The 17216-nt window shown below is 54.8% G+C and overlaps 1 protein-coding gene across 18 annotated transcripts in view; it reads right to left on the bottom strand.

Annotated features, from left to right (window-relative positions):
* LOC122368568 overlaps positions 1 to 16755 on the bottom strand; it is a 103187-nt gene extending 86432 nt beyond the window's left edge. For 15 of the 18 annotated variants that reach the window (XM_043342733.1, XM_043342696.1, XM_043342715.1 and 12 more), the window contains exons 1-2: positions 16599 to 16755; positions 9736 to 11352 (exon numbers count right to left, since the gene is read on the bottom strand). In XM_043342733.1, coding sequence (XP_043198668.1) covers positions 9736 to 11343 — 1608 coding nt within the window. In that variant the 5' untranslated portion in view covers positions 11344 to 11352; positions 16599 to 16755. The remainder of the gene's footprint in view (positions 1 to 9735; positions 11353 to 16598) is intronic. The other 3 variants (XM_043342765.1, XM_043342757.1, XM_043342749.1) reach the window with 1 other exon arrangement.
* Positions 16756 to 17216: the final 461 nt, after the last annotated feature.

The raw sequence follows: 17216 nt of genomic DNA on the forward strand, positions 1-17216 counted from the left end.
CTCCCAGCTCGAGTGTGAAGTGTCTCAGGCCACAGCGGCTGAGGTCAACGAGACTGAGAGTGCGGACAGCCCGGCCTCAGCCGTCGTCAGACAGATGCCAGCAAAGACGTGTAGCGTGAGGACCCGGCAAGGACATTGTAGTATTTGCCTCTGAAGTCTGCCCACGCGCGCTGTTGTATAGCGCTGCTCCAACGTTGTCTACATACAATTTAATGATCGGAGATCAGGGGGGAATGTGGAGTTATTTCTATTATCAAACTATGTTAGTAATTAGAAGTGCCTACATGATTTAGGTCATTCACTAATTATGAGGTGCCGGAGTGAATATGCACATGTCATATGCCGCGTGATTCAAAAATGCAAGAACGGCAATTTGGGGCAGCAGCGCGGCGGCGAGGGGGGAGCCGTAGAGGAACGAAGGAAAGTGGATTTATTGATATGGAGTGGAGTGAAGCAATTGTAGAAGCGTAATTGTTGAGTTCATGGCGGATTTCGTATTGAGTTGAAATCGATAAACGCTTTACTTTTATTCGATCTCTTTCTAGTACAATACAATTCTGACCTTTGAGGGCCCCATGCTGGCCTGTAAGGGCTCACATTAGCCTCTGAGGGCCCCCCACACTGGATTCTGAAGACCCGATGCCGGCCTCTAAGGGCCCGCATCGGTCTCTGAGGGCCCATCTTGGCCTTTGACGGCCCTCTACTGGCCTCTGGGGTCCAACGCCGGCCCATGTCGGTCTTTTAGAGCCCCACGGTAACCTCTGAGGGCTCCATGCTGGCCTGTAAGGACCCACATTAGCCTTTGAGTGCCCAATTCGGTCTCTGATGGTCTCAAACTGCCCTTTGCAGGCCCTGTACTGGTCTCTGATGGCCCTAAACTGGTCCCTATGGGCCCAAACCAGCCTCTAAAGGTCCCACACCGGCCTTTGATGGCCCTATTATGTTCTCTGGTAGGGGGGGGGGGGGCTCAAGCCTTACCTTTCGGCGTCACGCACTTGCCTCTGAAGGCCCACATCAGCCTCTGGGGCCCTACCTGGGGCCTTTGAGGCCCTTCGCTGACCCTTGGGTCCAACGCCGGCCTCTGGGGGGTCTGACACCGTACTCTAAGGGCCCCATTGCAGCCTCTAGGCGATAGGTATCGCCGAAGCGCTATCGATGGGCCCATAAGTGTAGGAACCATGGGTGCAGTGGGCGCAGTTGCACCAACAATAATTCTGCAGTGGGTGCAGACAATGTATTCCGCATCCACAGTAATCTGGAACAAAACCCCTTTTCTCAGCAACACTACTTTCCATGCAGCACGACAAATTTAGGATATTTGGCCCACTATCCATCTTCCGAAGTATTGGCTACTGTAATGGCCTTCAAAACTTACATTTGTGTTCAAGTATAAACAAAGAAAGATGAAACGGAACACATGTGATTGAACAGTGAACAGATACCGATGACCCACTGTCAAAAGTTTTAGCACGATGATCTTAGAAAATGGCAAAGTTAGCCGCGCCGCCTTTACTTTTGCGGTAGTCCATTCACAGTTGCGTGAATTATTGACAATATCAATGTTTCAAAATGTACTTATCGGTACCTTTTCGACATGGTACACCCTCAAAGCTCGCATTTCGCAATGAGCCTCCTCTCGGGTGCCGCTCACTACCCCCCCCCCCCCCCCGCTTCACCGGCCATGGCCTGGATTTCTGCACCCGTGCACTACGTCCGTGGGCCCCTGGGCCCCCTTTAAGCTAGCACCGGGCCCCCCGGGTCAGCGCAGGGGCCCCTTTGACAAGTTGGCCCCCCCCCCCAAACTCCAAGTCTGCGACCGCCCCTGGTAGCTTGTAGTTGTTTGAATGGACGACAGCCGTCAGGTAGGAAGTGGCGGGCAGGCACGCGTTCCGACCATGAGACGTCCAAAGTTGGTCTGCCTCTTGACAATGGCCTGGCCTGGATTCTGCATTCATGATGCGAGGTCAAGGTAAACTGTAAAGCAGGCACTGATAAATAACTAGATGTGCCCCTGGGCAATAACGCACAGCCACGGCCCACGACCAAGGATATGGCTGACTTGTTTGCTCAAAAAGATGGATTGTAAGCAGGGATGCGGAGCCGGAGCCGGAGTCGGAGCCGGAGCCGCCGGAGCCGGCATATTTTGCCCGGAGCCGGAGCCGGAGCCGGAGCCGTGAAACAATATAGACCGGAGCCGGAGCCGGAGCCGGAGCCGCCAAAAAAGGGGGCGACTCCGGCTCCTTTTTATTTTTTGAAGAAGAAAAAAAATAATTGACCTAGTTCGGTTTGACAGTACAAGGCAGTGAAACATATCGTATGTACTTTCGTCATGGGCCATCAAGTGAATGAAAAAAGCCGAATATCCCCAGTATCCCACAGTACGCAATCAACTTCCTGTCTGCTCCTCCCCCCCCCCCCACGTCTACTGCATCCCCAGAACATGAGGACCGGTCATCAGGTGACGGCCATTGTTTTCAAGCCAGTGCAGTGGACTGCGACTCCCAGCACCGTCTCTGCCGAGACGGGTGTCAGCTTACGATGGTTCAGTGAACTCCGATTCGCGGCGACTGCGTTTCCAATGCCATCGCTTCCTAGTCCTTTGTTCTGCCAGTTCTCTCCGAGGTGCGTTTGCGCGAGGACGCGGTCATGATCCGGCCATGGCAAAGAGTAACGCGTATAACCAATCCAATGTTTCTTCCACCCGTATTTAATTGATTGCATAGGGGATGTACTGAGTCGGAGCCGCCGGAGCCGGAGCATTTTACTCGGAGCCGGAGCCGGAGCCGGAGCCGCCATAACATTTCACCCGGAGCCGGAGCCGGAGCCGGAGCCGATTTTTTTCTCCGGAGCCGGAGCCGGAGCCGGAGCCGTCTGAAATTTCCACGGCTCCGCATCCCTGATTGTAAGCATAGTTCAACTAAATTGGGCACATCAACGATCCGACATAAACAGAATGCATAACATACCGAACCAAATTGTCTGCGCACGCACGAATGCTCCGAGTATGGCACGCCTCGCAGTAACCGGCGATGGTTTGTTTGTCGGCATCCACAGCCTGATGGAATTGTTTTTACCCTGTCATCTTCTCTGCTGGAGTCACCACATTCCTGCATGTCCGCCGGCCGCAATGCTAACCTCCGCTCCGGTGAGAACGGCCCAACTCGAAACAACAGACGGCCGAGGGAACAACACCGTCCGGCCGCAAACAGCGCCGACCATTGCTGTCCGTCAGAGGGTGCCGTGAGCGCCCACAGCGGCCCGTTTCCCATGGGGGTCCCACGGCGCCACCGCGCGCTGCTGGTCCGTCACGGCCGCTGCCCGTCCTCTGGGCCGCGTCACGGATCCGACACATCCCGTCACACCCGCGTAACGCTCCGTCACGTCACACCTGAGCCGAGTCGGTCAGACCCACCGAAACCAGCATCAGGCGATTACCGATCAGCTGGTAGCGTACCACCTGCTGACCTCCCGTTCCCTAACAGCCCTGTTCGTCAGCCCCTGCTCGTCCGAACGGTCCAGGCACGAGCGGGAAGGACAGCGGGACCCGCGGCAGTTCAGTGCGGGCCGGCCGGAAGCAGGTGCCGATAGTTCCGCCCACCCCGCCCCCGTCCGCCCCACCCCACCGACCCGCTCTTCAGGAATGCGGTCTGATGGCCACCGCCGGACCCGGCCGTGGAACTACTGCCGGGTAACGGCACGCCAAATCTGCGTGTCGACTCCGTGTTCGGAGGCGGGTCGGTCAGTTCAAACACCGGGCAGTGAACACACACGCTCACGCAGACACGCAAACATGCCCGCAGATACGCACACATGGCCTGCCGTGGCACGTGGTCTGAGTCTTGGCCTCCGTGCCACAGCCGCGGGGAGAAAGCAGGCCAGCCTCTCTCAGAGTGGCAACAGGTGCGCATAGTATAGACTGTGGTGACTATAGTGGTGGCATCGGTGTCGGATTCAACGCGACTCTACTGACCGCGGGACACAGTGTCGGCAATAGAAGGCCAGCTGTCACCACAATCCGCCAACGCTATCGACAATGGATACTGGATAATGTGGTTCAAAAACGCTGAATGTGTGCTTCCTGCCTTCCTATCCACCAGGCGAGTCTACAGTGACATCTGAGATCTGTAGCTAGCTGAAGAAGACGACAATGGCCACTGAAGAAGATGGTGATATGATAGTTAAGTCTGGTGTTTTTATCGCGGCGCCACCCGGCGTTCCATACACCGGTGATGGGAAGTGAGGCACGATTCATCAATGTTCGGCTGCCTGGAAGGGCCACAAATTACCGTTTTTGTTCGGTTTGATTGGGCTCCTGGCGAACCGATTGGGAAGAGCTCCGTTACATGCCTTCCCATGGTTCAGTGTCTAGACGTTCCGAAGACTGCTGCTGAACGGTGAATAGCCGGCGGCCGGTCAGAGGACCCGGGGCACCACTCGGGACAGGGGCACGCCTAGACCGCCGTGTGACCCCCTGGGAGAGGAGGGGCCCAGCAACCGTCCACTAATACCACACCCGACCGCAGCTGACGAAACGTGTCGACGCATAGCACTCAATAGCCTTCAACCAGTGGCAGCTCGGTTGGAAGCTGGCTCCTGTCTGGCTATTCCAGCTGCGACAGCCACAGGTGGAGCGTGCTGCAGCATATCTCAACAGCCCTCAGAGCTCAAAGCCTCAGCACCTCTGGGAGCTCGAAAGTTCCATGACACTCTTGACAGCTGGTAAGTCCCAGCTCAGCTGCGTTGGCGTGAGGAGAGGCTGCGCAGGTAAGACTCCACTCATCTGAGCACGGTAGTATGTTGACGCCTCTTCAGATAGGTCGGCATATAAGTCTCCAGCATCGACGCTGAGTGGTGAGTGGCACACTCACACAGTAGGCCGCCACCTGCCATTACATTCACCTCTTGGTTCGATGAGCAATTCTCGAAGGTCGGATGATTGGACGGAATTCGGTCGCCAATCGACCGGATGATACTGAGACCTCGTAAATACAATGGCCAGTGGTCCGAAACAATTAACATATTTCGCCCAGAACCAAGGCCTGTGTGATCAACAGGTAGCATTCCTTAGCCACGAAAGGCTCGCATCTATGACAATGCCTCGCATCTCCCTCCACAAGTAGGTAAACAAACAGTGCCCTTGCCCTTGACCCGTTATCTTGCCACCATCGCCACCAAAGGCCACCATCGATAGGGGTTGATGGTGGCGATGGCGAGCGAAGGCCAGATAGCAGGCGGTAGCCGCAGGCGCAGACATCCGTAATGCCGACAGTCAGGCACACACATCCCCCACTAACAAACGGACATACCGCCATAGCGCAGACAGACACACAGTTCGTAATGTAGCCCGACAGGCAGACAGCTTTAACGCCGACAAATAGACATACAGACATGGCCATTGGCCAGCCATAACGCAGACCGACAGGAAGACAGTCCCCACACCGACATGCGGATATACATTATACAGTCATAACGCTGACAAACAAACATGCAGCCATAATGCAGACCGACAGGAGAGTCATAAACGCAGATATGCAGAGGCACGACTGGGAGATTGAGGCACACATCCGGCCGGACGATGGCCGGACTGGGCGATAAAACACAGCACAGACGCACCGCGCCTCCCCGACCCTGTGCAAATAGAAATAATCCTCCCATCGGCCGGCTAACGGTACAGAGTAATGACAGGGAGGGAGGGTTTTATGACTGACTGGCGCCGGAACCGGCAACGCATCAGATACCAGGCATGAGCGAGGATGGTGGTTACCAGCACCGACTGGATGAAGCCAAGCACCATATCATCTGGTGACTGGTGTGTTATCATCAGAGTCTTCAATGACTGAATGGAAATTGGACGAGAAAAAGCAGACCAAATGAAGATGTCTGTCAGGTGTTTCACGCTCTAACTCGACTGTCACGGGGTGAATGCCTAATATTCATCACCAGCCCGCAGTATGGTAATGCCGCTCCACAGGTAGGTCACTAACATCCCCGCCCGCACGACCTCGAACAGTTCGCCCCATTGATATACCAGTAAAACGCCTTTTGGGCGAAGAACGAGCGAGCGAGATAGTGAGCCCTGCACGTGCGGAACGGCGAGAGGGTACTTCCAACGGGCTTGTGCAAAGCACCCTTCTAACCGGTCGCTAGCGGTGTGCCAAATTTGAACGCAATCGGCCCAGCGGTTCCTCAGATCTGGAAGCGGCATTCTGCACATGCGCACGTGCAAACGGGGTCCAAAATGACTTTTGCACGGCACCCTACTAACCGGTCCCCAACCGTGTACCAAATTTGAGCGCAATCGGCCCAGCCGTTCTCGAGATCTGGAAGCGGCATTCTGCACGTGCGCACGTGCAAACGGGGTCCAAAATGACTTTTGCACGGCACCCTACTAACTGGTCCCCAGCCGTGTACCAAATTTGAGCGCAATCGGCCCAGCCGTTCTCGAGATCTGGAAACGCCCCCTGCACGTGCGCACGTGCAGTAGCACCCTAACCGCAACACATGGGAATGCATTGCCTGGTGGGTGCCTAGTGCCTACCTGTATGCCAAATTTCAGCGAAATCGCCCCAGTAATTACCGAGTTACTGAAATGGGAACAAATTTGGCACCTCTTATTGTTGTATTTTGCACGTGCACTGGGGGTGACCCACATGCTTCGAGAGTATCCTATTTTGGGTAGAAGGGATGCTGCTACCATACAAAAATTACCGGAAGTCAATCGCCCAAGCGGCTGCTGAGATATGAGCCTCTCAAAATCACTACTTTTGCAAACCAGCTTGAACACCCTTGACTTTTCACCAAGGGCGGATCTAGGGGGTCGTTTTGGGGGGGGTCACCAGTCGGCCGACATACCAGGTCTGGTGAATGAATTCTGACGACCGGGGGGGGGGGGGGGTAGGGAGCGAGTATGTCGAGATCAAAAAATGACATTTGATCTTCGTCGTTTATAAGATGAAGTTTTATCGTAAGTCACTCGGCTCAGTAGTTTTAGTTAGTGAAACCCACCTATATAGGAGCGTCGCCAAGGATTTTTTACTGGGGGGGGGGGGGAGGCGGGTCGACCGACTTAAAAACCCAGAAGTAGATATAGTTACCTCACTTTTAGCCTAATGCATTAGTAAATAGTAGCATACAGTCACGATCTCTCTTATTGACCTGTGTATGAATCGGCGGCGCGAAGCGCCGCAAAAATTTGCAAAAAAAAGTTGTCAAAACACAGCTCTAAAACACAAATATTACAACCTTTTTAGCATGCTAGTACAAGCCGGAGTTCCTTCACAGTACACATATGAATTCCGATTCAATTTGACACGGTTGGTGTTATTACAGTCACTGTTATTTCTCTCTTATTGATTGGTGTATAAATCGGCGGCGCGAAGCGCCGAGAAAATTTGCAAAAGAATGTGTCGAAACACAGCTCCAAAACACAAATTTTACCACCCTTTTAGCATTGCAGTACAAGCCGGAGTTCCTTTACAGCACACATATGAATTCTGATTCAATTTGACACGGTTGGTTTATGTAATTACAGTCAAGATTTCGTATTGACCTGTACGTATGTACATAAATCGGCGGCGCGAAGCGCCGCGAAAAATTTGCAAAAACATTTGTCAAAACACAGAGGGGGCCTCCTCTCTACAGAGGACCACCGATCTCTACTGCGGGCCTCCTCTTTTCACAGGGCCTCTTAACTACAGAAGCTACAGGGCCTCCTCTCTACAGAGGGCTTCCTCTCTACTGAGGGTCTCTCCCTTTAAGAGGGCCTCCTTTACAGAGGGCCTCCTCTCTTCAAAGAGCCAGAGGACCTCATCTCTGCAAAGGGCCTCCTCTCTTCAGAGGGCCTCTTCTCTACAGAGGGCCTCCTTTCTTCAGAGGGCCTCTTCTCTACAGCGGGTCTCCACTCTTCAGAGGGCCTTCTGCATTCAGGCGGTCTCCTTTCCACAGAGGGCCTCCTCTCTACACAGGGCCTCCTCTCTACATAGAGCCTTCTCTCTACAGCAGGTCTCCTCTCTACAGAGGGCCTCCTCTTTAAAGGGGTCTCCTCTCTACAGGGGGCCTCCTCTCTACTGAGGGCCTCCTTTCTACAGAGGACCTCCTCTACAGAGGGCCTCCTACCTACTGAGGAGTCAGAGGGGCCCTAGCGGTCAGACACAGACACTAGCGGTTATTCACTGGAGGCCCCAGGAAGTAAGAAGGGCCCTAGCTGTCAGGCTGGTCAGAGGGCCCTGAATGTCCTGACGTGATTTTTGGGATTCCCGTGAATTTCTTTCGCCTCAGACGTGATTTTGACCTGCCAGGGCCCAGGGGCACTAAAAATAAAACAAACAAAATAAAAAATGAAAATAGGACATCACCAAAATTAAGTGACCGAAATCCGTTGAGTTTTTAATTTTGCGTATAGGTAGGGGCACCACGAATTAAATTCATGACCATCCCCTTGGAGTTTTCCTGGATCATCCCCTGGTGCTCGCACGGTTGAGACAAAAACGAGTAAGATTCTGGTCTTCAATACGCCTTTTCACGCAACACGATCCAGAAAAACAAAGGTATTAGCTCAGAAGTGTTTGACAGGTGATTTTGAGCATGCAAGACGGCGTCTATAGCGCATTTAGGTCTTCGGCTTTTGGGGGGGGTCAAATGACCCTCTCAGACCTTTTGGGGGGGGTCATGACCCCGTGGACCCCCCCCAGGATCCGCCAGTGCTTTTCACGTGGCACGTGCCACGACGGTCACTGAGATGTATCAAAAGTAGTCAATTACGGGGTAGAAGGGATTGGGCTACCCAACAAAAAAGACCGCAGGCCAATCGGTCCAGCGGTTGCTGAGATATAAGCCTCTCAAAAGCGTTACAGGCCGGGCCGGGCCGGGCCGGGCCGGGCCGGGCCGCTCATACTGAGATTTTTCCGTTATATTGAAAAGACTCACTTCGCTCGCTGCGCTCGCTCGCTCGTAATCAGTCGCAAGGGCCGTTTGTGGGCCATGCAGTAATACAGCGGCTTCAAGTCCCCATCCCGACTATGTTCCTTCCTTCATTTAGAAACCAAGAGAATTATAAAGGAAAATGTGAAGGAAGCGAGGGTTAGCGAATGCCGGCGGTCCACCTGCTTCAATCATTTTTCACACGTTCACATGCACAGAGAATATAGGTTAACGGTTAAGCCTAACGTACTCTGGCCTCTGAGGATGGCGAACAAACAATGAAGAGACGACCGAATCAGCGGGTAGTACGAGGGCCGCGTGACAACAGACAGGACGGTGCATCAGGGAAACAGCGAGGTTACATAAATTCACTTCCATTTACGGGATGAAAAACGACTGCGGCTGTACAGAGGTCCATGACGCTTTCTCCGGATTAGGAATACCTTAATTATTTTTAATCCGCCTTAATATAATAATTATTATATTAATAATAATAATAATATAATAATTATTTTTAATATTTAAAAGGCCGGGGAATTTCGTTCCCGACTAATTCGATTGACGTCATTTTCAACTGAAACTTGTCCCGGTTTCTATTCACCAGCACACCACTTCCATATCTGATTCGACAGGGGAAATAATACAGGGAGAAACAGTAACAGGAAAACTAGCAGGAAAACCCAATAAACAAACATTCCTTCCATACAACGGACTGAACTTTAGAGATAATCATTCAGAACCCATAAATACGGCTTACAGCGTGTATAATAGACCAATGGCTAACAGCAGAGAATCTAATCCCCTCGCTCCACTTACCCCTTCGTCGCTGTCCTCATCGGTCACCTTGGACGCCTCGGTGACGCCCCCGATGACGTCATCTGTGGTGGCCGGAGCGGTGACGTCATTATCAGCTGTCACAGTGACGGGATCGTCCGTCGCCGGCAGCTCAGTGCTCTCCGGAGCCGGCGGGCTGCTGGCTCGGTCACTGAGGCGATCACCTTGCTCGGACGGAGAACGGCTGCGGAGGGGCTCGCTATCCCCAGTGCCGGGAGCTGGCGGTTCCTCAGTCTCCACCGTCTTCACGGCCTGCGGCTTACCCTCCAGCCCCTCCAGCTCAGCCAGTACCTCCCTCTTCTCCTCCCCCTCCACCTGATCCTCCTCCACCACCTCCTCCTCCACCGGCGGAGGTGAGCTCATCTCCTCCCCAGCGCCGGTCAGACCCGGCTCGTCCCGACCGCTCGGCAGCGGCGACCCGGCCCGATCGGAGACGGCCGAGGAGCGCCGGCTGCTGCCGCTGCTGTGCACGGAGGCTGTGTCGGCAGTGTCGACAGACGGGGCGGCGTCGGCGGCGGCAGGCTCGACAGGTAGCTCCTCGGAGATATCAGACGAGCGGCGAGACACTTCTTTGACCTCCTGGAGCTCTCCAGATGTCTCAGACGAGCGGCGTGTTACCTCTCTGATCTCTTTGTGCTCCTCCGAGGCGGCAGACGAACGGCGCGATACCTCCCTGAGCTCCCCTGAGACCTCAGACGAGCTGCGAGACACCTCCCTGACCTCTCGGAGTTCCTCGGATGCCATAGACGAGCGGCTCGACGCCTCTATCAGCTTCTCAGATGTCTCGGAAGAGCTGCGAGACACCTCCCGGGCCTCGGACATGTGCTCTGTGACCAGCTCAGTCACCTGGCTGGTCGTCTGACTGGTGACCTGCTCGGTGACCTGTTGAGAGGCCTGCTCGGTGACCTGCTCGGTGACCTGTTGAGAGGCCTGCTCAGTGACCCGCTCAGTAACCTGTTGCGAGGCCTGTTCGGTGACCTGTTGCGAGACCTGCTCGGTGACCTGCTCGGTGACCTGCTCAGAGACCTTCTCGGTGACCTGCTCGGTGACCTGTCTGGTGACTTGCTCGCTCGCGTATTCCGACGCATCCTTAGACACTTGCTGTGTAGTTTGCTGAGTGAACTCCTCCACCAGGTGCTCGGAGCTCTGCTCCGACATCTGCTGAGTCAGCTGCTCCGTGACCTCAGTGGTGACCTCGGACGCCTCTCCGGTGACCTTGGTGACCTGTGTCGTCAGTCGGCTCTTGGCTGCCTCTCCGGCCGTCTGTCGGCTGACCTCAGTGACCCGGGTCACTTCATGGTCCCCCTCTTCATCCGACACTTCCCCTCCGTTCGTCTCAAACAGCAGACTCTCCGGCTGGTCGGCGGTGAGACGGGCCTTCAGTCCGGACACCACAGCCGGCTCGGTGTGCTCAGAGAACTCCATGTGCTCGGTGTGCTCGGTGTGCTCGGTGTGCTCCGGCTCTGTGGCGCGCCGGGTGCGCAGCTCAGCCTCAATCAGCTCCTGCAGGCTGGTGTCTGAGCTGAGAGGCGGCGTCAGCAGCGCGCCGTCAGCGCCCACCGACGAGGACGGCCCGTCCGACCGATCCATCGTGCAGCTCTGAAACAGGGGGAGAAAGGAGTCAGCACCAGAAAAGGGGACGTTGTGCTATCATTCATGTTTGTGTTTTATGACTCGCAACGTCCCTACGACCAATTGGTAATGTCTAAGGAAATTTTAAGCCCATCAACTGGTCACACCCCCAGCATGCATTGAGTGCTTAACAAACGTCCAAATATAATCCATCATCACTTCCAAGTGTTCATACATTTTTTAATCAAAAACAATTTGCAACCATTCAAACTGGGCTATCAATCATGTCTCATGCACATTGCACATTCATTCATCGCGTGTAAGTACTGTTAATTTGTATATATTCTGTGAATGGACTCTGTCAGCACTGACCACTAAGGAATGGTACATACGACAAACAAAATCAACCAGCCACCGACCGCTAAGCGACTCCGACCCCGGTGCTGAGAGCTACTCACGGCCCGCTACGGCCCAGGATCGTCGTGCAACTGCACCCCCGGATGAGCGCCGTGCAGCCATGAGTCTCGCTCCCAGCGCCGTGCCGGTCCCGCTCCCCCGATTTGTCATGCCCGCTGACAGCGCGTCTGGCGACTGCACCATCAGTTAGCCACTTCTTGTTTGTAGATTGGGACAGCGCGCCTTTGCAATGCATCATGCCGTGTGTTTATGTGGAGTCGAACTCGGTCATGGCCCGTGTGCGGAGCCGGACGGACGGTTTTTCTCGGTGAGCTGTGTGACCGGGGACGGTGTTCGAGGGACAGATCGGCACGCAGCCTGCCCTCTGGCCGGCTGCGGCCTTGACATCCTCTGCGGCGGCCGTAATGCTGGAATGGCACTCCGAGAGGCCATATATGGCGAGGAGGCGCGCATCGGCCGCGGGGAGTGTTTTTGGGTCAGCGTAGTTAGTCACAAGGCGTAAACAAACTCACACGTCAGCGAACCGTGTTAGCTAAAATAAACGAAAAGCTCAGCTCCTTCTGGCAAAACTACTCAACCATTAGATACCGCCCCCTTCTCCTCCTATATCAGAAAAAAAACAAGAGTTTAGTCACTAGCAAAGGGTGCAAAAGGGTACTATACTTAGCTAAAACAACAGCAGAGCGGCATAGCCCGAGAGATACAAGACCTATTCGACCATTAGATACTGCCCCCTTCCCATCCTCCATCAGAAAAAAAATCAGCCACTGTTACAGGGTGAAAGCGAGGACCATACGCAGTTATACGACCATAAGAAGCAGCACAGCCGCCTGGCCCGAGAGCTGCCATGCAACTATGCCGGTTTCTTCCGTTTTGGCTCGTATCAGCGGTCTATGATCACGTTTACTGTGCTTCCGTGTCTTCCGGCTAGGCCATCTGCACTCGTGGCTTCCGCCCGGACGGAGTTTAGCTTATCTCCCCCGCCTCTGAACATCCTCTGAGCTCATCGGGGTCTGAGCTCACATATCCGTCCCTCCAAAGGGTCATACTACTCGTATATGTAGACGGGTAAGAACTCAGGCATCGTGATACCGAACTACATCACAAGCTGTGGGACAAAAGAACAGAACACGACGAACCCCATATAGGTAATCACCGCTGGAGTTTCTCTCCCAGTGCCTCCTCTGTCACCTACATATCTCCAGCGTTTCGTCCGTCTTTCTAACCATGTCGTCTGTCCCGATTCTCACCGAATACAAATGACAGGCGACGCGGAGTGACCGGCGACTGCACGCTGCACACTGCACAAAAACCTCACGCGGACCAGCCACCCTTCCTCTGACCTGGATACTGCAGAGGGAGACGGCAGAGGTGCGTTTTTGCTCTGTCGCCTGTCCCCGCTCACCGAACTGACCGACTGACCGTTGACCACTGGTTAAAAACTGCAGGTCAACGTGACCAGTGGTCAGCGATCAGTGGGTCAGGTCAGGCAGCCGCGGCTCGCGGTCACCAGTTACCGTTCCGTGAGACACCGAGGGCTAAATCTCACTGTCCACAGTTCAGTAGGGCAGGGCCTATTGGCCACAACTAGTTTTCATTTGAGAGTTCATAGCTGAGTGGCCAGCCGATACGCCTTGATAGTCGGATACGATAGAGGCAGTCTGGCAGAAACTGCACTATGCTGACGATGCTCTGCCGGTGCCTGCAAGGTCTATTGTGTTACTTTTGGGTCCAGACTCAACACTGCCAGCCTTGCGCTGGTTTGGATCGATAAAGTTGCAGCCACTGCCTCCATGCAGTTTGCTAGAAGCACCAACCAACCCCCTCTCCAAACGTCTTGCTCCGTATCTGACACCATGCAGCCCATGCTAGGGACAGAAGCGGAACACAGCGCCAAGACGTCTCCCTCCGCCTCTGCCTTCATTCAGCTGGGCCTTGATTTAGCCTTTTTGGAGAACCAGTGTACCGCGCCCACACATCTCTCCCGGCTCCCATGGATCGGTTACAGCCGGTTACTGCCCGGTCATGGGCGGCGGTCCACAACACAGCGCAATCACCACGGGAGCTGCGCCCAACCAACGTCCACGGTAGAATCACAACCAGCACGACAATTCAGTCGGCCAGCACACCTTTCACAGCAGTCCACAAAGCCTCTTTGACACGTGCTTGTCCGTTCCTGCAGCCCCATTTCAGACACTTCCCGAGCTACCTGTGTGTGTCTGCAGGTGATCTGCCACGCGTCAGAGCTGCCCACGCGCCGGAACAAGGGCCAGGTGAGGGTATGATGACCCCGGACTACGGCAGGGGCGGGCCGGGGGCGGGGGCGGGGCGGCCGATTAGCCGGCAGTTCAGTTCGTTTCCGGCGACCGACTACCACCGGTGATTAACCGGCCAGACGGCGTCTGGTCTCACAGGACCGAGTGTCTGCCGCCACAGACGCGAGAGGCCATCGAACGGTCTGCTGGCGGCGCCACCGACTCGGGACTCGAGAGCCAGACCAGTTCTGCTGAAACAGAAAGCAACACCGCCCTGGAAACACCATGAAGGCTCTGCTTGTTCGATAATGCGACTCAACCCTTGGGGGAATGCCGAATGGGCATGGGGACTTAAACGCCTCGAGGTCTTCGTGATGGATTCGCCATGACTCGGAGCCATGGGGAATGGGTATGATTTCCAGCCGGCTTGTTGTCTGCCGACGGAAACCATTGCCAGTGAAGACGTCATCGGTTCGATGTCATGTCACACACCAGAGCCTGTTACACGGCGCCCGCGAGCGATCCGAGCGGAATGTAGCTGAGGGGCGCCTATTAGCGACGCATCCCAGACAGTAGTACCATCCTGTTATACCTACGGCACAGAGAGCACACGACTGTCTGAAACAAACCCAGGCGTCTGCCGAGACACAGACACCCTTCCGGCCATTGTCCGCAGGGCACGCAGGCAGACAATGCGGCGGACCGTTGGCAAATTCCCCACCGTGGTAAATACCACTTCGGCCGGCGCGAAACTGAGAAAAACTCGGCAGAGCAGCAGCAGTGGACGGAGAATCCCGGGGCCGGCCCGGCAGAATGGAGCGTTCGCCGCGGTGCACCGGGCCAGTCACGCACCCAGACATCAAAGGAAGCCGCCGCGGAGCCAGGCCACCCAGCAACCCGTGCCGTGCACAGAGACAGAGGATTAACCAATCCAATATCCGTCAGAAGGAATCCTCCCATCTACCGTGACGTCTGCCGTCTCGGCCTGTCAGCACTTTTTCTCCGTTCTCTTCAGTCGTATATTTTCCGCTTATCGATCTCGTCGCTCTGCGATTGAGGTCTGTAATCTCAGACCGGTATGGATACGCGCTGTCCGGTGACGGTCGTGTTCGTCCTTTGTTTCATCTGCCTGCTGGCCTGGACGGCTCATGGTCATCAGACGGTGTGTGGTCCCTCACTACTGCTCAGTGCAGCACCGCACAGCTCCGGCCGTGTCGAGCCGACAGCTCTTCAGATGCTGTGTCGGACGGCTGGACCTAACGGCCACCATCCATCGGGCCACGCAGATACCCATTACCCATAACAAACCGCTGAGCTACGGATTTCCGAGTCTGACGGAATACCGATACCTGCCGTCCAATGTTGGAAATAGGGCCCTGCCCTTTGCTGGTCCCAGTCGGGTCCAAACGATTTTGTTCTCCTTTACAAATGTATGCTCCGGCACATGAAATCTCTTAAATTTCCAGCGTGTGTGATGAAAACTGCTATTGTTACGCCTAAAACATGCAGTTATAGCATTGGGAGAACAAATTTTATCGACTGTCACATTTAGTAGGCCAAACATATGAATTTTCCGTTGGAGTGTTCTAAAAGCTGGCCGGTTCTCCGGACATATTTTATTTTCCGGGACCAGGGGCCAATTTTACCAACAGAAAAATAGCCGTCTGCCGGAATTCGTTGCCTAAAGACCGTTTTATATACAGAGCATAAACGGTAAAGCCCTATCCGCTTACGTGCCCATCGCGTTTATGCTCCGTATGTGAAGCTGGCTTTATGCAAAAAAAATCCGGCTGGCGGCTATTTTTCTGTTGGTAAAATTGGCCTCCGGACCAAAATTCACAATTCCAACATTGCTGCCGTCACCCTGTCATCACTGAAAGGAACTTGGCTGCACCTTCTGGGAGATCACAATGGCTGTCACAGCTCCAGCGTCTCCACTGTCTGAAATCGACCATGAGCCGATGGAGGCAGCGGTCGGTGACGGCGGCGGCGGCGGCGGCGGCAGCGATGGCGCCAATGACCGCACCAGGTGCGAGCAAACGTCAACGCACGGCGGCGGTGGCGGTCACCGGCTGACGCTCCCACGTGCTGCTGTGGCCGGGAACACACCCAGTGGATGCTATGGGAGGGTGGCCACACGCCATACAATACAATGTTGTTACAATGCGCTCGGTCAGTGAAAAGGTGACGAAGTATAGGATGTCCACTGTCCAGCACGTATCAACGATGAAAATTGAAAAGGAAGCACGAATCTATTTGTGATGGGGCATGTTGCGTTTCTGTGTGTATTTAGAAAATCATGCTTCAATCCAAAGCAAAAACAAAAACGGTTTCTCACAACTTATTTTCCAAGTCACGAGAAATAATTAAGAAAGGCACGCAGGCGGAAGAACTTGAGTTGAGCTTAGGTCGATCTTAAGGGAAACGGAAAATGTTCAGACGTCGCCTTATATGGAAACGTGTTGAGCTGGAGGGAATAGCATGTTGCAGTACACACCCTTCAAAGGCTAATGCCTTCCGTTAATCCCCCGACCCCTCCCCACCTCACATTCCATCCGAGATGAATCACTAATTCCGGTCGTCCATTTCCCTCCCTCTCACCTTTCTCACCGCTTATCTACTCTTCTGAAATCCTCCCCACTCCCCACCGTCCACCACTCTGTCTCGATCCACCGGCACTGTTCACACTCTGTCCACTCCGATCACTCTCGCCACTCACTCCACAGACAGGGAGAGCGCACACGTCCGCCCCTCGCGCTCGCCAGCCGCGACTGGCCTGGACTGGTCGGCCGCGCCTCTGCGCCGGGCGGCGGGCGACGGCGGGGGAGGCAGACGGTGGGCTGGGGAGGGGGGGGGGCGGACGACGGCCGGCAGACGCCTCGCAAACGATGACGGAAGAACGGGGGCGATGGAGGAAGTGGGTAAGGTAAGGGGACAGATAGCTGAATGCTTATGAGTACTTTGTAATCTGCTCACTATCCAAAATATTCACTCGTCCTTCCGACTCGTGACTCGCTGGGTCGAGGAAGCCTTATACGAGCGGCCTTTCGGGTGGAGCCGACCCCAACGCACGAACACAAGAACGGGGTCAGGCGCAGCGCGAAAACGAGGCCTCTGTGATCCGTCCGACCACTGCCCACACCCCCCTACCCTCACCCGGTGACACAGCGCCAGTGACACACCGACGGGAGCGAGTGTTTGACACCGACTGACACTTCG

The sequence above is a fragment of the Amphibalanus amphitrite genome, unplaced genomic scaffold, assembly GCF_019059575.1.
Source record: "Amphibalanus amphitrite isolate SeventyFive unplaced genomic scaffold, NRLGWU_Aamphi_draft 000032F_arrow, whole genome shotgun sequence".
Classification (NCBI taxonomy): domain Eukaryota; kingdom Metazoa; phylum Arthropoda; class Thecostraca; order Balanomorpha; family Balanidae; genus Amphibalanus; species Amphibalanus amphitrite.